Source organism: Corvus kubaryi, unplaced genomic scaffold, assembly GCF_017639235.1.
Source record: "Corvus kubaryi isolate FWS band 111438036 unplaced genomic scaffold, C.kubaryi_AGA036_p1.0 split3-73, whole genome shotgun sequence".
In the NCBI taxonomy this organism is placed as follows: domain Eukaryota; kingdom Metazoa; phylum Chordata; class Aves; order Passeriformes; family Corvidae; genus Corvus; species Corvus kubaryi.
In genome coordinates this window covers 38,623,667-38,646,402 of record NW_024582091.1, presented here as the reverse complement: position 1 = coordinate 38,646,402, position 22,736 = coordinate 38,623,667, and the positions used below count along the sequence as shown (strand labels likewise).

Genomic DNA, 22,736 nt, shown 5'->3' with positions numbered 1-22,736 from the left:
CACCTCATGTGTCTGATGTGAGAGAGGATGAGGAGGAGCTGAGCCAGTCGTCTGTGTTGCTGCTGCAGAGAAAGGCCTGACTTAGCCATTAAGTGTATCAGAGTGTCTGTGATTTTATCCAGGACACGGTGGATATAGTCCTTCTCTTCCAGAGATTTCAAGGTGCTGGAAAGAAAAGTGTACACACCTAGAGTAGGAGGGAGAAAGAAAACAAACAAACCCCAGACAAAAATTACTTTGGTGGACTCAAGATATGCTTTGTGCTGCCTCTTCAGCTGTGTTAAACCATGGGATCTGACTGTGAGCCAGCTCTCCTGCTTGGAAGCCAGGTCGCTGCTTTGAATGACCCTGGAGCATGGATTTGGTCACTGTGGGCAAAGCAGGAGGAGAAAGACAATGCCTCTTCCCTGCCTGGGTCCCACCAAGGTCTGTAGCAGGTGCTGGGTGACACCTGCAGCTAGACCTACCTGTGGGCTGTGCTCTTCATTTGGTCACTTGACTCTGAAACCTTGAGGAGATGTTATTCCCCTTGAAAGCTCTGTAATACTTACCAACCCAAGCTTTCAGCAGCTTTTGCCATTTTTCCTGCTGTATAGTATTTGATTTTTCGTGATTTTCTAGTCAATCTAGAACTGAATAAAGTTACCGCGAAGTATGTAAACAAAACCAGGGTTTGTTTATGGACGTTTGCCTCAATAAAATCCTCCCAACCAAGCAAGAGCCTGGAAAGGTGTGCTCCTTCACCTGACTCTCCTTTAAAAACTGTGTCCAAATCAACTTGTGCAAATTTAGCTGTCTTGAATTGCTTACTACTGAAAGTGAGCAGCCGGAAGGTTTGGACCAGATAGAAATTTTTCCAGAGGACAAAACACCTTAAAACTCCCCCTCCAACAGCCCCTCTACATCACCTGTGACAGTCTCTAATCCAGGTATAAGAGCTTTTGCCAGTGCTAAATCTTGGGAGCATGGAGCAGCACATCAGCTTTCAAAATGGGAAAGTCTAAACTATTTTGGGCTGTTTTATCTTGATTTTTTTCTGGACAACAACACACAGCCAATGTGAATCAGGTCACAACAACACTGTGCTGCCAAAAGAGAGCTGTCGTACTCAGCATCAGTTTTTAAATCTTTTGGACTGAACCAGTAACTCTAAACAGGTCGTATTGCCATAATCCAGTCCTGAGGCACCAGAAGTTTAAGATGTACATACATTAATGCAATCAAACTGGCTTCATGGTCCTGTGTCTATAACAGTCTTGACAAATCCTGTGCTTTGGCCCTTCTGCATCAGTTCATGGAGCCAAGAAGAGATCTGGATTTTGTCTTTGGAAAAAAATGGTTTCTGGAATTATGTTTCATTCTGCTTTTCTTTAAAGCATCATATATAGCAGAATATGGAATTCAATTAGTGTTATTAAGAGTAAAAGACACACAGACACTAGCATGCACATAGACAGACAGACATACATGCTCTAGCTTGTTTGCACTGTTTGCAGCCTTGGGGCCACCACTGGATTTGAAGATAACAATACTTTGCTGTGCATCTAAGAAGCTGGGGAGCTGAGATTTTATTTAACATCTTCTTGGCCTACCTCACCTCCTCCCATCATCTGGGTATTTGAAGGACTTGACACCTAGAACTACTGTAACCTGCAATTAGCTTTTATGATTTTGGGTCTTCTGTACTAAAAAGAAATGTAAATGTGTTTGTGAATGTGAATGTCTCTGGGAAAAAGTAGTAAGAAACTGCTTTAAAAACCCAAAAGGACAGCTCAAACACAGCACAACCTCTGAAAATCGTCAGTCAGAGTTCTTAATTTTGGTAATCAATATTGCTTCAAATTTGATATAGATAGTATGGTGGCCTCTTTTCTCACAGAGCTTTTCATAACTATTATTATTTTCACTGAAATTAATTCTCAAAACAGAAACTGGTCCTGGGTTTTTCTCAGCTGAACCCTTCTCAGCTGACTCTGAACCACCCTCACATGTGCCCATTGACAATACAAGGCTTGATAGCTTACCAGTAGGGGCAAGATTCTTAAATATTACTGACAAAACACAATCCACTAGAAGGAAATATTAATCTCATAAATGCACCCTCCAGAGCGGTTTAATTCAGCCACAGGAACATATTTACCTATTGTGCTCTTTCAGCAGTACCCCATAACTTCATATTACTGGAACTAGTAAAAGAAAAGAATCTTTTAGGAGGAATTTTTTCTCACCTAGGTCTAGTCTAGAAGCTATTAAAAACTGTAAATCAAAAAAGCACTCCCCAATAACTGTAGAGAATTCAGGCAATTGCCAGTCAATAACTGCCAAGGGAAATTATGTTAGGTTTTCCTTTCTACACCCTCATGGTGATTGCTCCTGCCCCAGGCCACTGACCAGAGATTTCCCAAAAAGAAATGCTGCCTATCACACACCCATACATATCCAAGCAGAGTTTTCAAAGGAGGATGCAGAAATCTGCCCTAGCAAAGTGAAATTTAACAGTCTCAAAGGCCTTTCCAAGCCTAAATTGAATAGCTACCAGGTTGTTTTCCAGCTCTTTCTGTAGGTCAGTATTATGAAACATAACAGGTGCAAGAACAGAGAAAGCACCACCCTACAACCAAGCAAGGCCTGTTGGTCCATGCCCATAACACACACCAGAACACGATCCCTTGGGGACTGCAGTGCTACCATGCCAGCCCTTGGAATACATTGATATAATTTTGTATCTTTCACCATATATAATTATATATTTGTTGCATGTTACTGTAGAAGAGAATGCCCTCAACATCTTTTCTGTCACAATAAACCCCAGTTTAAGTATTTTTAGATTTAGAGTTCAGGCTCACAAAGCAGTACCCAAGGCTCTCCTTCTTCCACTATGCCCCATTGCTCTGAAGCTGTAGCAAGACAGGCTGAGCATATGAGGAAATTTGTCTCCGTACCATGCACTCCTGGAATCATCCAGCCCCCAAAATAAAGAAATAAATAAGAAGGACAATTTAACAGGAATTGAAAAACATCAGGAGAAAAGAATAACAAGCTGTCATGTGGAACAATTTATCAGGAGGTCTACAGCATGCTTCACATCAGCCAGATCTTTCCATCTCTATGGACTAACCAGCTAACTAATTAGGTAAATCATCTGCTAAGGCAGATGTGACCTACATCTTCATGTCCAAAATGAAAGCCTGTTGCTTTGCCACATAACGCCAACCCTCCTCTCCAATACACTCAAAAAGGAAAACATCTGGCATCATGTTGCCTTTTCATGTTTCTAATACTTATTTTCCAATGTTACATAACAGTCCTTTAATATTGAGCTGAATGTGGTTTTCAAAAATACATGTTTGCTTTTTTAGTCAAAAGATTTATTGCTGCAGCTTTAGAGGGGCACCTTCAGGTTTGTTGTTTAGCAGGGACAATGATGTCTTTGTTGTTACAGACATACTGTCACCTTGGTATCTCAGGAAAAATGTGGCGGTAACGTTAAGAATATACATTGGTTTATAAACAAAGCCTTCCACCCTTTCCACAATCACTGAGCAAAACTAAAAAAAAAAAAAAAAATCGCATTTTGTCCAAAACCACGGGGAAAAGGAGTGTAAAGTTATTAAACGGCCTTGAAAGATGTTGCAAAAACAGCAATGTCCAGCAAAGGCAATAAACAACACTACTTCATGTGAAGAGACTACCAGATGTCCAGGGATTTAATAAAGAAACGTTTGTGTACACTCAATGAATTAAATCCGCACAAAGCTTTAGAATGAAAATGCAGACTGCTTTTAAACATGACATGTAGCATAATTAGTCCTATTTGTTTAATTAATCTGCTTGTTTAAATCATTTTGAGATCTGCTGGTTTAATCACATGAATATATAATACAGACAGCATAATAAGCCAAAAATTCATTGTGTGTTTATCTGCTGCTTCTTTAGCAGAAGATTTGTGAATATTTACATATGCACTCACAGAAAGAATCCAGGTTAAGGCAGGCTTGGAGGTAATCTAGTTCATCCTCTTGCTCAAATAGTGGTAGCTTCAGGGTTAGATCAAGCTGCCCGAAGCATTTTCCAGCTGAGTTCTGAGTATTTCCAAGGACTAAGATCCTACCATCTTTCTGGCCAACCTGTCCCAGTGCTAAACCTCTCACTGGGTAGAGTTTTTGTTCTGTTTATCTGGTGTCAGGATCTGCCTTGCTGTGGTTTTTCTCCATTGCAGATTGTCCTTTCCTCTTGCACCTCTTAGAAGGGTCTGGCCCTGGCTTCTCCATAACCTGTTCATCAGCTCTCTGAGGGCTGCAGAAAGACCCTCCTTTAGCCTTCTCTTTCCCAGGATGAACCAACTCAGGTCTCTCAGCCATGTGCTTCATATCTGTCCAACAACTTATGTAAGGAGGCTGGCTACATTCTGTGAAGTGAAGCATCTCCAGAAGACATTTTAGAGCATCTATGCCAAACACACAACTCTTACACATACCCCAAATTATGCTACTTATCTCTGTCTTGCAGCCTCTTAATTTGAGCATCTAGAGGGTCTGACAGTAAGAAACTTGTATCCACATTCCCAATTAATTTGGTTTGTTATAGTAATACAAATACTGAAATGTACCTTTATGCATAAAGGTAATGATATGCAATACAGACACACATTCTGTGGCCACATATACACAGACTTTACAGGGTACTCAGAAATAGTGCATTGAGGGCAGTCTGTAAAGCAGACTAACACATCACGATCTAACAATGGTATAAGTTGCTTTCATTATGATCCTGTAACAGCTCAGCTGAACCATGTCCTCTGATCTATCCCTATCAAGACTCTCGTAAAAATGCCAGACTTCTGAGCAGCTATAAACTTACATTTAGTGTAAAAAAAAAAAAAAAAAAGCCACAGCCAAAATCAGATCAGTCATCAGATCAACTCTGATGCTCTGCCATGAAGAGCACCACCGATTTGAACTTGCTGAATATGAACCTTGAAGGATAATATCTCCTAGTTGCACTCAGTGGTCCCATCTCTCTTACACGCAGAAGAAAATTTGTCTCTGATTATCACTGACTTCACTTGCTGTATTTTTTTTTTTTTCACTCTTTTTCCTTAGGGGAATCTTGTGACAAAAAAATCCCATTAACACAGTGAGATGTGCTTATGATGGATAGCTGGTGATGCCTGGCAGAGCTTTGTCTAAATAACAAATTTCTTTTTCTGGATCAATACTAAATACAACAGCGGCACAAAATTTCTCTACAGCATGACTTAAATTCTTCATGTTCAAGACATGAACATCCAATTAGTTTTATTCAAACTTCCAGGGTTTTTTTCTAATTTAAATTCAAAATTTTTATAAATCAATTACATATTTTAGATTTATTTAAGAATTTAATTACCTTTGAATAGATTAGCTAAAATTTTGGAGCAGAATCACTTTCCAGGAAGAATATTTAACTCTAGGAAATATTCTGTTATAATTATCAGTGCAGTAAAAGGAAAATAAAATGTCAAACAGTAATTACAATTACCCTATCCAGGCAACTAAGGTAAGAACAAAACCCCTTCATTCCTAACATGCCACTTGCTTGCCTCAGATGTTACTTCTTGGCAATTGGCAACAACCAAAACAAAACCTGAACCCCATTCATATCTCATAGAACATACATAAAGGGTTTTATATTAGATTATATAAGTACATAATTTTGCTTGAGCTTTGAGACCACATTCAAGCTTCCATAAAGAAAAAGGCCTGAGCAGTAAAGCAAAGTCTGTTGCGTTTACAGTTAGCCTTTGATGTGAATATCTTAAATTTGTTTTGCCCACAATTCGGGCAAGTGATCTGTTAGACAACTGGATAAAAAGGACATAGAGCCCTCCACATCTGTTTTCTCTAGAGGCTGGTACCATCTACAAGTTCAAATGCAACAGGAAAAGGGGAGAACAAGTGGGTAAATCCCCAGCATTGGGAAACCGGCATCTTTAGTCACCAGGTAACATCTTAGCAGAGAACTGCATCTAAAATTTTTACTTTGGTGCCTACATTATTATTCTAGATATCTATCATTTCCATGAGAACACCATGGGTCTCATTTCTGCATATACAAAATTAATTGTCTGGAGATTTTTTCTCATTTCAAACAGAAAAGAGTCCTCTGGTGTACAAAAGAAGTTGCTTCACATGCTTCAGCTTAAATATTTTTGTTTCAATCATCTCATGTACAATTCAAATCATCTAACCTTACATATTTGTATCTATACTTAACACTTGTTATCTAGTCATCTATTTTTGAAGTGTACTTCAGCATGAGATTTACAGCCAAAAACTGTAAAGGAAGTGGAAAGTGATTATATCAGATTTAGATGCCTATAATTTAATATAAACTAAACCACAATAAACTCAAGCGTATTTTTTACCTTTTTTCCTTTTACTTTGCCATGACCTAAGCACTGCAGTTTGGCATTGCCTTTGGCTGCCCTGTGTGTGGTTCCAGCTACTTCAGTGTCTTGTAAGAGTTTTAAGACCCACCAGCATCTGTTTCAAAGCACTGCTCTGATCACCCTCCACATCAGCTGCACACAGTGTGTCAGCTACTCACTGCATCCATTTCCTGGGTCCCATCTACATCACTGGACAGGCTCAGCCGCTTCCACCCCTGCCTGGTGGTCCTGCCTGCGTCTGTGTTGAAAACCCATTTCTATTGCTGCTGTCCCAAAACGAACATGCCACTAAGGACAGCACAGTGTTCAACCACATGCAGAAGTGGCCACAAATACCCGAGTGACAGCAAAGCACACAACTTACCAGAATTGAGCAGGATGATGGACTTAAGGCACACGAATTCCTCCCCTTGAAGGTTCATCATGCGAAACCGAGCAGCAGTAGCCAGGAGCATGTCAAAGATTTCCACCATGCCCTCTACACATTTCCCTTGATTCCTGTGTGAATACCATCAATGGGGAGATATTCACAGTTTAAAGCTGGTGGTACCATGAGTTTTTCATCCCCTTGCACCAATACCCTCCAATTTGATTTCATCAGCTCACGAGCAAGCGTGTGACTTCCTACTCTGTGCACTTTTGATATATGTGTGATTACAAAAACACTGTTCTCAGTATCCCATGTAAAATAAACAAACAATTAAGTACCATATTTTTAAAAAAATCAATTTTGGGAACTCATCACAAAGGTGAGGTGGAACATTTAGAATTGACTCAATCAAATCTTTATATTGAGGAAAAGATTTGTTCAAAACTGCATTTTGATTTGTGTGTGTGTGTGTATGTGTGTGTGTGTGTGTTCTGCTGCTGTTACTTTGTTTCTTTTTTCTTTTCTTTTTCCCTTTAATTGAAATAGTCCCAGTTATTTACATTTCTCCCTCCCTAACCGTTCGCACTTCTTTCTAGCTGGCCATGGAACCTTTAATGTTCCAACACACTTCTCTCCATGTCTGATGTCAACATAATGCCTCCTTAAGCTTATTCATGAGCTCAAGAAGGACCGAGAAGGCCAAAATCTTGTCTGCATGACTAATGAAAACTATCAGCTCACTCCACAAATCAAGTAACTTTTTACACTGCAGCATTAAATGAAGCTGAAGTTTGGGAAATCTTAAGGTGTTCATTAGTAATGGCAATTAACCACCTCCTGCTTACAATAGCAGGCATTCCCACTCACTAATTTTCATCTTGCCCACCCAACCTGCAGTTGAAGAATTAATGCAGATTTTAATTATTTTTGTGAAAATTTAGTCTGCAGATCTTTTGGTCATTTCCATTACTACCTATAACAAGAACTACCTACTTTTACTTTTATTAGGCCTTCCTGAGTGAAATTTTAATATATTAGACTTAAGGAGTGATCAGATCTGCTGTTTAGAAATAGAATACTTTTTAGATATGGCTTTCATGAACAAAATTATGAAGATCATTGCTACAGGAAAATGCAAATGAAATTTCAAATTAATAGACTGTAATTTATAACACAAAACAGACTGGGCATGTCCTAATTTCATTTTGACAAGAAACCTACCAGTATAGAGACACCAGCCTCAAGTCTGTATTAAGACTTGCTGTTGAGAACCTGTAGCTGATGTCTGAACCCACACCAGACCCTCAGACAAACCAGACATCTTCCCTTCTGATTGCAGACTGAGAAACTTCTTTGCACCTCTCAATCACGTCTAAACCGAAAACTGAGTCAAAGAAGGAGTGGGAGTATCTGTGAACAGTTGTGCACCCATTTCCTTAGAAGTTCAAATCCCTTTGAAGTTTAATTTGGTGCTTGAACTAAAATCTACATTTCCCTTATCCAAAGCAGTGTCTGTAAATCAGTGACTGTGGAATATGAAAGAAGTTCTTTCAGCTGCTTTCAAAGCAGGACAATATGGAGAAAACAAAGTGAGAGACACTCCCTTAAAACACTCACTAGGTTAAACTACAGCAATGTTTGAAAACCTGGGGTCTCAAGCAAGTTTTCCAGTAACTGTTACAACATCACACATTAGCTGATTTTTCTGTCAGAAAGACATGATCCAGCCTTGGGAATGGAAGTAGTAGAAATGTATGTTTAATAAGGAGAATGGGTTGCCCCTCCTCACTTCAGGTCCCTATGGACTACCAGGCAGTTGCATGCTGAGCACTCCTGAGAACTGCTTAATTTTTCCTAATCCTTTCACTAGCACTTAGCTCAGAGCTAGATTTCCATTGTGTGGCAGGCAGCTGGTCACTGCAACATTTGGCAATTCAACTTTTATGGGCTTTTCCTTCTTTAAAAAAATTTGATGAAGAAATTGTGGTTTAAACTATGGTAGCATTTGGGTATGACCAGCAACTTTGATATTTCACATATTAGGTTCCCACAGATGATGGTAACAAGTGCAGTGTAAAATGTAAAATCTGAAAAACTGAATTGGGTGTATTCAAGTATATTCCACCTCTGTTTAGACATCAAGAAAATCAACAAAGTTCAAGTATATTTAATAGCATCACTGTCAAATAAAAAACTCAAAATCAGACAGAAGATAATGAACAATTGCTATTAGCTCAAAATAATGTCTATGTGCTAAAATTTAAATCATATGGAAGTAAAACACACATTAATTTTTACATCGGGACAAGTTCTGATGCTTCTGATACACTATATTTGCCTACAACTAGAGAAAGATTAATTTCCTCTCTACAGAGTTTAGCACAGAGGACTAGAATCCTTTAGTAGTTTTGCACTAACTTAAATAATGCCCCCATAAAGGTAAGTTTAAGAATTTAGTATTTCAGGATTTTGCAGAAATGAAAAGTTTCTGTGGACCATAAGACAAATGACTCATATTAGATAAACCCCTCATCTTCATGTCTGAGTGCTGTCACTCAGCCATATCTGTCATATTTGTTTGGTTCTTAGAACCTACAAAACTACTGCAGCCAGTAGTTCAAAGTATTACTCAGTCTGAAAAAAATTGCAAAATTTTTATGTCTAAGTTAAATCATTTGAATTAAAGGTCTTAAGTGACTGCATAGAAGTTCTATATGCATGAACTTTAGTAGGTCTATAGAATCACAGCATCATTCAGGCCAGAGGGCAATTCAGGATGACTTTAGTCCAACCTCCCACTTAAAGTGGGGTCAGCCCACTCAAGGCTTTATGTAAGGCTGGTCTTGAAAATCTCCAATGATGGAGACTGCACAACCTCTCTCAGCTTAATTATTTTCATCCTCGTGCTTTTTTCCTCCCCTATATCTAGTCAAAACCTCCTCTGCTTCAATTTATTACTCCTGTTTGTCAGTCTCCCATCAGGCATTTTAACAAAGAGCTTTGATAACCTCATTGTAGATTGTAGGTTAGGCTGACTTAAAAGCCCTTTCTCCTCCAGGCAGAACAAATCCACTTCTCCCAGCCATAAAGCATGGAGTCTGGCCTTGGTGGCTCTCCACTATGTTTACTGAAGTTTATTAATACATTTCCTGTAATAAGCAGCACAAAGCTGGATGTGGTATTCCAGATAATGAGTGCCAAATAAAAGCAGGATAATGGCTTTCCTCCCTCTAATGCCTACGCTACCACTGATAGTGGTAGCAGTACCAGGGCTATTCCACTGTATGTAGGAATAAGAATCTAGATTTTATTAAAGTCTTGGGAAAAACCTAGACACCAGGACTGCCTTTTACAGAACCACAGGGTCAAGTAAAAATTAATAATGAAGGGTGCTTGGGTGAAGGGAACAGGGACTCAAGGACTCAATAGATGTTCTCATCAAACTTTTCATTCAAAGGGAAACACAAAATAAGACAGATGCACCCATCAAAACAAAGTCTGACTATGTATTTATCTCTCTGCCTTCTTTTAATGTGGTACTTCATTTGGTGAAAAGGGACTACCAAGAACAGATGGGATCCACAAGGCTAGGAGAGAGAATATCACCTTCACAAATGGACTTAGTAACTTGGTCATGTCATGAAGCCTCTAAAGGATGTGTTTCCTTGTCACAGGATGTGTTTCCTTATGAAACGGGGGAGGTATCACCGAGAGAAAACTGCAAAGACAATATTCACACCCCCAGTCAGGAAGGAGGACCTTCACAGACTTAACTCAAATGCCTGTTCTCTGACACAGGAGGAGAATAGTAAGTGTGCACACAGACTTCCAAACAATAGATGACCTTTATATACATTAATGTATTCTATATAAACCAGTTCTATTAATAGACATTGATAAAAGCTTTCTTCTCCAATGTAAAGCAATGCACTAAAACAGCTTAAGGAAGTGGGACGTCAGGAAAGCTCCATCTGTAAGGTTTAAAGACCAAATCAAGAACATCTATTGGGATGCTTTAAATGCTGCCAGACAGTCTTTACAGGGCTATTTAACTAACAGAGGATTCCACCAGATCATTATCTGCTTTATCAGTCATTAAAAGATGAGGAAATTGTTATCAGCAGAGAAATTTTACTTCAGACCATCCTGCATTTAACCAGTAATACCAAGGGATTGTGGAAAAGGCTGGGGGAAAAGTAAGCAGGAAAAAAATTAAAACCTGAAAAAAATTAACCCCAAAGCTCTAGAACAAAACAGCAATCTGCAAAGAACAGGAGTCAAAGAAAAAGCAGAAGCTACCAAGTGTAAAGTAAATCACAGTATCAGATGCAAATCCTTCTGTTAAAGAGAAATTGTTCTGTCAGTATCCAGGAGATTAAATAGCATTTTGCTTTGGAAAAAATGTTGTTTAAATCACAGCAATCAAGCTTGTACCTTCACAAAAATCAACCATTAAGTGGTAGGTGGTCATGAAGTTGTGAGCTTCAGAAAGGGACAGATTAATTATATACAGGGCTTGTTCTATATTTCTGTTGTGTTGTTTTCTGTGTGGTTTTTTGGTTTGGGGTTTTTTAATTGACGTGTTCATAAGCCTTTAGAGGTAGCAACATCTTTTGCTCATCCCATGTCTCCCTGAATACTGGCTTTCAGTTAACACACCCTGGGGAACTTAATAGACTACAGTCAATGGCTAGTATTACAACCTCCTCTTCCTGGAGTGTACTGTCAAGAGCCCTTTGTTTCTTATTCAATATAAGCTTAAGAACAAAGATTTGGGTCAATTGCTGGCTAAAATGTATTCAAAAGTTATAAAATTAGGCCAAGATTTAGAAGTCATCATTGACAAATATTGGCAATAAATATGAAGTAGCACATTCATCAATAAAACATAAATAAATAAAAATCTATTTTAAAGTTATTTTCACCTAGAGTTAGTCACAGAATACCAGAGCTGCTGATACTGCATAGATTGTCTGGAAATCATCTAGTTCAGTGGCCCTGCTCAGACCTATATATTGTTGGGTTTTCAGTATCTCTGAGGATTGAGACTCCAAAACGTCTCATCCTGTCACTGAGGAGAATCTTCCACTGCCTTCTTCATTTCCCTACCTTCATCAGATATTTATCAGATCTGAGTCTTCTCAGACTCTCCTTGTATGAGAGTTGTTCCAGTCCATTCTTTGTGGCCCTTCGCTGGTCTCAGTCCAATATGTACCTGTCTGTCTTGTACGGAGTAACTCAGAACTGGACACAGAACTCCAGTTTGCCACAGCATGTCTGAGCAGTGAGAGATCATCACCCACCTTTTCCTAATGCAGTCTGGGAGTGGAGAACTGCTGGCTCAGAGGGCACCCAGTTGTGCTGAATTCCCAGAAAATGTATGGAATTTCCCCCACCATGGTGTCCTGGAGGCAATTCTGTATTTATTTACATGCACATGCTTAGGGAGGTTTCCCACTAGTAAGTTTTGCTGATTATGTCTTTCCTGTCCACATCATCCTGGTTTAAAGCTTCCTCACCAGGTTGGCCAGTCTGTGGAAATCATGCTTTTGCCCCACTTTATGGTATTGATTTCATCTCTTCCTAGAAATCCTTGATCCTCACAGCAGGTTCCATGATAAAAAAGTTGAATCCCTGCTGTTGACACCAGCTATGCAACCAGTTGTTGCCCTGGAGGATCTGTCCATTCTGCCTCAAGACCTTTCTCCTCAGCAGCCCCCATGGACTGGACCACCTGGGCTTCCACATGCTTGGCACTTGCCCTTAGAGCCAGGAAGCCAACCAAGTGTCTTTCCTGACTGGATGACCAGAGGATCATCCACCTAGGTAGACAGGGTAAGAGTACACTACACATTTGAGCAGTGGTCAATCAGGTCTGAAACACAGAGACAATGGGCTACTAAGTACCTTTAAAAGATTTTTCTCTTTGTAAAATATGATGTGAAATGGATCCACAAGCATGCCAGATAGGAAAAAATCCCTAAAATGCTGCTATAATAGTTCTAAGAAAACTGATCCTTTTTTGGTCACATTTAAGGCATTTAGATTAGAAAATTATTATAAAGGCTCTCCATTTGGGAATAATTAAGCTACAATAATTGGCCAAAGAAAAGTTATTCTGATTTACAGGAGAGTCTTTTTTCCTTTAGTTTATATTCAGTATGAATCACCATAAACCCAAAAAGCATTTCAAAATTCTCTTCATGTCAGAAATGCAAAGAAAGTTTGATTGTGTAATTAAACAGCATCACAACACAATGTGGCCTAGAACTGGGGCCTAAGCTTCCAAGGTCAGGGTTCTTAGATGAACACGTAATCTCATAATTTGTGTAGGGACAATCTTGAACCCAGAATTATTTCATTTTCTCTGAAAACTTCTTTCCCGTGCCTATAAATCCCCCAGGGAATCTAGCAGTTGGAAACTGTGAAGATGCAAAGATCATAATGAGAGGGGGCTTTCCTTTTTTGGTTTTTTTTTTAAGAATTCATCACTTTGAACATCACCCAGAATTCCCCCAGACTCTGGAAAAATCTTCCTGATTTTACATTTCAGTTGTTCGAGTTACAGAATTGCGCAGTCTTTGAATTTTGCTCAGAGACAGTAAAGACTGATCCCAAATAAATAGACATTCATATTTCATTCTTTTAAGTTTTATAATTCTGTCTCTTGTAATAGGTTGGGTTTTGGTTTTTTTTTCATTCTACAGGGTCTACAGTACAGTAATACATCTCAAAATCAAACCATGAACTGAAAGATGAAAGAGAAATTTAATTTCTTGAAGAGATTCCTTAACTCTCTACAAATTAATCCATTCAGCTCTATCAAGTAAGTAGCCTAGTGACAAGATGATTTTTTGAGCTGGGTTTTCTGGATGGAATCTATTGCTGTTAAAGATGAAAAGTAAATGTACAATTGCTTTTCAAATCCATTTGGAAGGGCAAATTTGGATATACTTGTTGCCTATGGGCTTTTCCAATTTGAAATAAATACAAGCAGAAGGTCACTAAAGAAGCATCCTGAATCAAGCACTTATGATCACTTTGCTTCAATTTTTCTAATAAATCAATGATAATTACTGCATCCACAATTACACACTGCCAAATGAAATGTTGTGCATTTACTCAAGTGACAGACAAGTGTGGTGTCCTCAGACATTTGGAACAAGTTGAGGGACTAGTAAAACATACTCAGATTTCATCTTGCTGCTCTTCTATTGTATCTAATTTTCTGTCTGACAAAATATCTGCATAAATAACTTAAAACATTATTTTCAGATATAGTGAGAAAAGTTCAGAAAAATAGCCATGAAAGCAGTAAATTATTCAGCTATCCTGTCACACAGTGAATGCTGTACGTCGTTTTGCTATTTGTGTTAGTTGCAGGTTAAAGAGATCCACGGCCTCCTGCCATTGCTCAATACAAAAGTCAGTAAAAGGCAAAGTCTTCAGTTTATTCAGAGAGAATGAAAAATCTTCATCAAGCACTGGAAGTGGAAGTGAGTAAGTTTCCCAATTAAAGTGGAAGTGGAAGTGAGTAAGTTTCCCAACCCTGAAAAACAGACTACCTTTCTCCACAAAACAAAGGAAAAAACCTGATAGAAGCATGGAAATACTGACTACATTGAACTGAGATTTTGTAAGTGCCTAGACAGATTTTTTTTCTGCAAGAGATTTTTTACAATTGTGATAAGAAAATAACAGTAGAAAATAACATGAAGACAGCCGTACTGTCTTGTATCAAAGGTAAATTTAACTGTGGGCTAAGCACACAGGCATTTGGATCTGCGGGTTTCAAGTGACTACCTCTAGTGCTGGGCTGGAAGAGGTAATATGGATTATCTCATATCTTCTCAACATGTTCATGACTTTATACAGCTCCTGTCATCTTTACTTTGTTCCCCTTCTTCTAATGAGCATCACAGGCAGAGAAGTCAGTCTATTTAGTTATTCTTTGTAGCAAAGCTCATATCTCTATTTAATTGCCTGTGCAACACCTCTGGGTACCTCTTCTATTCTTTCAATATTACTGTCAAGACAAAGAAAATCAGAAAGGCACAGTTTTCCAAGCACAGATGAAACACAGAATTAAACAGAGGAATGACAATGATCTGTATTATCTCTATTTCCTGTTGTAAAGATTCTTGGGGAGAAGGAAAGCTGCAGTCTCATTACTTTTTGACTACTGGCAAACAAAGAACTGCTGGTTTTATAGAACTAATTGCTGGTAACAGTGAGATGGAAAGATCAACTCAGAATGCAGTTTAGGAAGATCAGAATTATTATTCTCCTATATACATTAGTTCACTCCTGTCTACATAAAATTTGGAACTTGTTTAATATTTTGGAAATCCAGCAAGATGTCTCTCATCTACTTGCTTGTTAATTTCTTAAAGGACTTCAGTGTATTCATGGCTTCCTCTACCAAAATGCATGGTGACTCTTTTATGTCATGTTCATTCAACTTCAGCCAATTCTCTTCTTTAGATGGCATCCCATCAGTTTCTTTACTGTGGTCACCAGGCTTCCTTTTTAAAATGCAGCACTGCATTTCCCATTTTGCTGGTACTGAGAATGTTTCAAGTGAGATTCAGCAATCCAGCTACTTCTTTCATGAGTTTCTCTATAATTATGTTTCAAGCCTTTGAGTAACCTGGGATCAGCATGATATGTGAATGCAACAAATCCTGTAAAAATATAGTAAAATATGACTTTCTTATTCCTGAAGAAACATTACATTTACTTCAAAATTATAAACAGCCTACTGTCAGGCCTGACAAACTTCAACCCTGGTCTAATGACATTTTTAAAGCCTAGTTTCTTGGGAACCCTCCAGACAGGAAACATCTGGTTTGTCCCACTAGGAACCTAAGCCTTTACTTCTAAATTTGCCTTATACAATATACTAATTTTTAAAAACAGAATATAAAAGACTTGAATTTATTCTTTGATTTTATTAGGTACTGTACATCATTGCAAGCACTGTGAGTGTGCCATTGTATTTTCTGATTGAGCCTGTTTTTCTAATCTATAATTATTGTCATTTGAGCTTTTTTAATAGCAGAAGTTGTACACTGTAAAAATCTACCAGTTCTATGTAACTGGCAGGCTCTTAAAATTCCTGATTTTGAACCAAGACTCAAGTGTTTAGGTAATGCATTAACAGAATAAGAAAGGGTGCATTACTTCATGAAATACACTGTCTAATTGCAATGCAGACTGGGAACAAAAAGAGATAATGTGATTATATTCATCCATACAGAAGAAAGCAGTCTACACATACTGGCAACTTAATTGTTGTGTAATTATTTTCTTATAGGCAAAGAAAAATTTTAAAAAGGAACACAGAATTAATAACTAAGGGTTGCTGTACAGATATTTTCAAGGAGTCTTCCAAGTGTGAATTGTTGCAAAGGAAAGTTAAAGAAGTATCTATTTGAAAATGTAACTGGTTGACTCTCATAAAATTAGAAAAGACAGTTTCTAAAAGATCTTCAGAGACAAAACAAGCATATGTGTAATATGACCCAAGTAGGAGGAGTGAGTTGGGAGAAGAAAGATCACATTTTTTAAAAAAAAACAGCAAAGCTGAAATGTTATTTTTATGACATTTCAGATAGATTTTAACAAGACAAGGCTGTATTTATTTAGCCAAAAGGCAAAAAAGTTGTATAATAAAATTTGGTGTCAGCTAAGCTTTATGAACAGATGTATACAAATGACTACCTATATCCAAGGTCCTTGACAGAAAGAATCTGTTAGAATCAGGATAAGCCTGAGTGCAAAAAAGGAAAGGGATGCTCAAATCAGAGAGGATGTCTGCAACAGAATGATCAGAGAGATCTAGAAGTGTGCGCAAAATGTGGCAAAGCTCTGTAATAAAAATACTGAATTTTCACTAAATATGGAGGTGTTGGACGGAACTCTGAGCAACCCCGTCTAGTGGAAGGTGTCCCTGCCCATGGAAGGGGGATTGGAACTAGGGATCTTTAAGGTGCCTTCCAACCCAAACCATTGTATGATTCTGTGAATGTTGGCACTACTGTGGTATTTGCCCAAACACTTGATGAAGTGGAAGGACTTCATTGAGTTAAAGAGTCCTTGAATCAGTGTCTGTCCTCTCAAACCTGACAAACAATGTGTTTTTGCTCTATAAAATTCTCAAAAGGCAATTCGCCTAAATCAAATTAACACATCAAAATATTGTTACTACTAATTAACTAGTAAATTAAGAATTATTTAACTGATTAGCATATCACTGCTTCCCAGAGTCAAGAAATTTATTATTTTACTATGTGCAAATATCCCTACCAAGTGGAGTGAGGCAAGTATATGATGACTTAGACAAATGTTTATTATTTGAAAATTAGAAGATGTATTAGATCTACACTTTTCCAGGCTTGATTAAAACTCAGAAAACAAACGGCCCTAACATAATACGTGGTTCTAGTCGCATGCAATTGTTTCTTTTAATCCAACAGTTGGCTTAAAATTGTGTGAATCAACTGCTCAAACTCCATTTTACTCAGAGCATGGGATTTCAAGTTGAGGAAGACCAAAATTTCAAGTGTTTCCCTAGCTCTTTGTTTGTTTATTTTTTTAGCTAAGATCAGGAAAAAATATCATCTGGCTATCTCTGCTCTTCAGTTTTCAATTTTTTCGCACAACCTGAATTATGTAATGTGGAACAGGTGGCTTGGTCTTTAAAAGCTATATTGCAATTTATAGTAGTTTTCAATGAAATACTATATTTACTTTCCTAGCATAGTAAATTTTAGTTCTTCTGTTCACTTAAAATAATTTTAAAACTGTTGTGGGTTTTTGTGAAGACTATACTTAAATTTAGACAAACATATTTTCTGTACATAAAATGAGAATGTATTTTATACTTATCCAGTTCCACAGCTCACAGATCATATGCTTACACAAGTGGAATAGGGTTTTTCCCAAGGCAATAAATATTTCTCTATTACTATGAAATATTATATTTTACCCTGTTAGGCATTATCATTTGTATTTTACTAAAATGCTAGAAGTAAATCCTAGGGGTTTCTTTTTGCAAATAGAAGGCAGGGAATCAAAGGATTAACACTGCACGAATGCAACCATAAAAACTTGGTACCCCACAGTCAACAGAGCACGTTGATCATAAGACATTTCTCTGCTAATAAGAATTTTGATTAATTTACACAGCTGGTGGCTGCAGTAGCTGAAGGCACTGCCCTTGACTTTCTGTTGCCACCCCTCTGCCCCTGCAGCTACGTGATGAAGTCAGAGCTTGCCCAGCTCTCAGCTGCCTCGCTCCATCTCAGCTCGGCTCTTCTGCCACTTCCAGTTTAGAGGAAGTTGCCAAACTCTGCCCTGAAGTGACTGGTGCGCACACAGCAGCTCTCCCTGACAACTCTGTTATGTGGGCAGTAGTCTTCAGCTAAGAGGACCACCAATAGCTAAGGTGACCCCACCTTAAGCAACTTTTCCTGAAAACTTTAACTGAAATTTGTCATGAAATTCTTCCCATGACTAGGAAAAAGAGACCTTGAGTTTACATTAAGATAGTATAAAATATGTTTTAAATTATCAGTCTTCCTGCTTTTATTGCGAAGACTGCCAGCTGAAATCCAGGATATTGTTGTATGGCAGAGATGCATATTTTTCTCTCTCAGAAATACTTAGCATATTAGCAAGACTGGCTAAAAAAAAGGCTTAGTGAAGGAAGCAAGTATGTGTTTGACATATTTGCCTCCACTTTTCACGAGGAAAGAAACCCCCCAAACTTAATATATTCTCTATAAATAAATAAGATTGTGATTGAGATTCCCTGAGGATTTTCTTCCAAAAAATTTGGCTGGCTGCTTGGATAAATTCATTCTAACTAAGAAAAACTAGGAGGATTTTAAATAAACAAAAATTCATTCTAACTAAGAAAAACTAGGAGGATTTTAAATAAACAAAAATAATTATCTGAATTAAATTAGTAGTGTTCAGTTTTTAATCTAAATTACTTCTGCAACAAACAGTACAGATTGTAAGAGAAATTTACTGCTGCCTTTGAAAGAAAGTACTTCAAGCAGCAGATGAATTTCAGATGTGTTACTTGTCTAATAAATGACCAGTATCAAATTCCTGAGCATTTCTAGGTTTTTTAGAGTTTGTTTTCCAGTCTCACCTACTATAAGCCTGCTTGACATACGAAGGACTGTCAAACTGTAGTAACGAGATGATATCATGAGCTAAAAATTAATCTGAAATTAATCTAAAAATTAAGTAGAAATAAATTAACTTAAATAATTCACAGCAACATGCAGACTGACCTGTCCAGCAACAGGTTAGGTGCAAACAAAAGCTTTCCTGGGTGTTCCATGGAGCGCCAGACTAAGCCGATCATCAATATCTCTAACCAGGCACATTCCAGTAGATGAACCTGATCATGGAGTGTTAAATCCACAAAACCTGAAAAAATAAATAGAAGACAGTAAAAACACTCCAGTTTTGTAAGTGGAACAACATTATTCAGAGAACTACGTTAAAAAGTGAATTAGAGCCGGATAATCAAAAAGAACAATAAAACAGACATTTGTTCTCTTTATATTTTGGGCTGAGTTTTGTCCACTGGGGTTCCATGCTAAAGAACAGTCAGAACTTTCTAGCCTACTGCTTTTGTGCTGGCTGTACCCTACCCGAAAATAAAGGCAAGAGCCTGGACAGCACCTCCATCCCCACACCTGTTGCCAGGGGCCTGGGAATCCAGGTGCACGCTGCAGAAAGGGATCTGTCTGCTCCAGCGCCACACGGCCTGGGGTGAGGTGGAGGCGAAATGGAAAAATCCCTGCTACAAAATGAATTGACAGCTCTAATCAGCTAGCCCCAGGCCAATTCTCTTGGTGGAATGCTGTTTTACAGACTCAAGGACAATTCACCATACTGCAAGTGCAGTACCTGTATGGAAGAGGGACCAACAGAGCATTTCATATAAACTAGGGAGCAAATGCTTATCTTTGCACAATCAGAGTTCACTGATGAAACACCTGTTTGTATTCCTACTGGACTACAGAACATGGAGGAAGGAAGTACTTTGTATTTAAACACTAGAAACAACTAATGCAAAATAAGAGATGGCTTATAACAATACTACAAAAAATGAAAAACAAAGAATAATGATGAAGGTAGATATGAAACCATAACCACAGTGGTCCTTCCTGTGTTCATTTCACGCAACAGATTGAATTATTCTCTGTTTTGAATTCTCACTTTTCAAAAATGTTATTTTCAATCCAAAAATATAACCAAAGTGGAGATTGCATAATACAATTTATTAGATCTTGCATAAGTTATTCTTTGAAATTAGAATGAACTTCTTAAAACACAATGTGCAGATGATGCCTTAAAACAGATCTTATTTCTCTTTTGCTCAGTGTTACAAGTGAAACACATTATTGAAACTTGCCATAATTTTTTGGTAATTGTAATGATTTATACTAATATTCAGAATACAGGTTACGTGGTAAACTACCTTACCAGCCCTAAAATGACTGGGATTTTCCTTCTGTTGTGTCCTCTCTACAGATATATACTGAGTCAGTTTTGAGGAATATACATGACATACACTTAAGTATTATCTTGAGAAAAAGGAAGAAAAAAGGCACATATTTTAAAAGTTAAATGTTGTGCTAGGAAATACATTTTTCAAATAAGAAAGAGGTAGAGAATAAAGAAAATACAGTTCATAATAACTGAGAAAATATTGTTAAGTTTGGTAAAACAGTTGTGGATATAATTATTTTTAAAAATATCTGAGAGAGCTAAGCAATCTAGTGATAAGAAATCATCCAAGAAAAGGAAACAGCTTTGACATGTTTGAAATAAAACCCACCTATCAATCATTGGAAGTGAATTTAGGCAGTTGCAATACCTGTTGTTTTTATGGAAGTATTAACAATAGAGGAAAGAAATAATTGCTTTTTTCTGTATTTTTCCTTTATTACCAAGTACATAAAATTATTTTCAGACTTCAAAGACTGATGAAATGGCACTTGCCTGAGTCACCAAGCAGCTTGAACAATAGAGCTGAAACTTAAAAGAGCAACATTCTTAACTACAAAGCATTGGTTACAGCACTCAAGAACATAATTGGCAGAAAGAAAATGTCTGTATATGGAGAACAAATAATAAACACCAGGTTTCCTATTAAGTATTTCCTTAAAATGATAATACATAATAATTGCCTTGATGGCTTTTTAGGTGGCACTGTAAATTTATTATCTTGCTGTTGATAAAACTAGCTAGTTAGTTTAGCTGGTAAAACTAAATGTCCTGCCCAGAAAAGCTGTGGATACCCATCCCTGGAAGTGCTCAGTGCCAGGATGGAAGGGATTTTGAACAAGCTGGTCTAGTGGAAGGTGTCTCTGCCTGCTGCAAGGGGGCTGGAACTAGGTGGTCTCTAGGTCCCTTCCAACCCAAATAATTTGATGGTTCTATAAAATAATAGATTTGATGAAACAAGGTTCCATAAGATATTTGATGCTGTAAAAGCATGCAACACATTAACTGAATGAAAATACTTTAAATTTCACATTTCAGTATGGGAAAAGGGTAATGAACTGAACTGAAGTATTTCTTAAGGAAGGACATACAGTTTACTTCTTTACCATAGATAATTTTTAATGATGACACAGAAAAAACAGAAGTCATAGTTCAGATGTTCTGTTGGCATGTGGGAAACATCTAATGAAGACAATGAACTTTATAAAAAGCCAGGGAAACTCTGAGAGTGTAAGAAAGTTGAGTTACCTTGGTGTTACACGAATCTGATAACCATCCTGCAAGTGGGATGAGAAGTTAGACTGAATGGTACAGAAAGGTCAAAATGAATGAAGCACTGAAAAATATGCCCTCTGGTGAGGAATAAGAGAAATTTAGTTACTCTTTGGGAAGCTAAATAGTCTAGAGGGGTTAAAGGACTGCAATGGATAAATATCCAGAGAAAAAGAGTAATGTAAAACATTACAAAGGATAATGACATAACAGAGAGAAGCCCATGCTGGAAGCTAAAGCAGCTCCAAGTCAGACTGCAAATTAGGGGGCTTTGTTAACAAGAATAGTCATTATCTAAGCATCACATTAAATTTCCTTGAATTTTCTCTCATTTGAAACATTAATCAAGATTTAGCGATTTTTTTAAGACATACTCTTATTCAAGCAAGTTAATTCAGAATAATGTTACAGAAGGTTAAATTAAATTATGAATAAATCATTAGTCAGTCCATCATGTAGAGCATGCTGCACATTAGTGTTGCTGAAATTATGTGTAGTTGTGCACATAATTCTCAAATTTCAGTACTCCTTTAATGTTGGAAAGTTTTGAAAATTATTCACAAAGTATTTTTTAATTCTAAATTTTTGATTACCGTGCTTCAAGGAAGAAGAAAGATATTCACTTCAGTGTTGATAAATTAATTAGTTGCAGTTTGGATATAACCTACATCTCACTCCATATACCAGACTGACCAATTTCATGAACTTATATCAATCAATATCAATAACCTAGATTGCCACTAGTCCATTCTATCCAACATATATCATATGTTCAGCAGGAGAAAGATGCTTAGAGAACAAAAGCCATGCCTAGACCATTCCTTGTTTTTCAAACACAGGTAAGTTAACAGCGTTTCCAAGTGATTGCAAACAACGAACACAAAAAAATGTTCCACAAATTCTTGTATGAATAAGGAAATCTGAACTTCTGAAAAGCCAGAATGATATTCAGAGTAAATCTCTGTAACCTAGGAATTTGAGCAACACAAGGACTACTGGAAATGGTATTCAGTAAAGCACACAGGCTTGAGAAAATTGGTTTATGCCCTAAGTTGTTTGATTACAGTAAGGAACAACATAAAGCTCAGATGATTTTCATTTATTGCTAATGTAACATACATTGTGCAC

At 37.5% G+C, this 22,736-nt stretch overlaps 1 protein-coding gene across 1 annotated transcript in view; it reads right to left on the bottom strand.

Moving 5' to 3' along the window:
• Window positions 1-22,736, bottom strand: part of ESR1 (estrogen receptor 1) — a 163,186-nt gene that overhangs the window by 7,083 nt on the left and 133,367 nt on the right. The window contains 3 exon segments of the mRNA XM_042016491.1: window positions 4-187; window positions 6,795-6,928; window positions 19,109-19,247. Coding sequence (XP_041872425.1) covers window positions 4-187; window positions 6,795-6,928; window positions 19,109-19,247 — 457 coding nt within the window.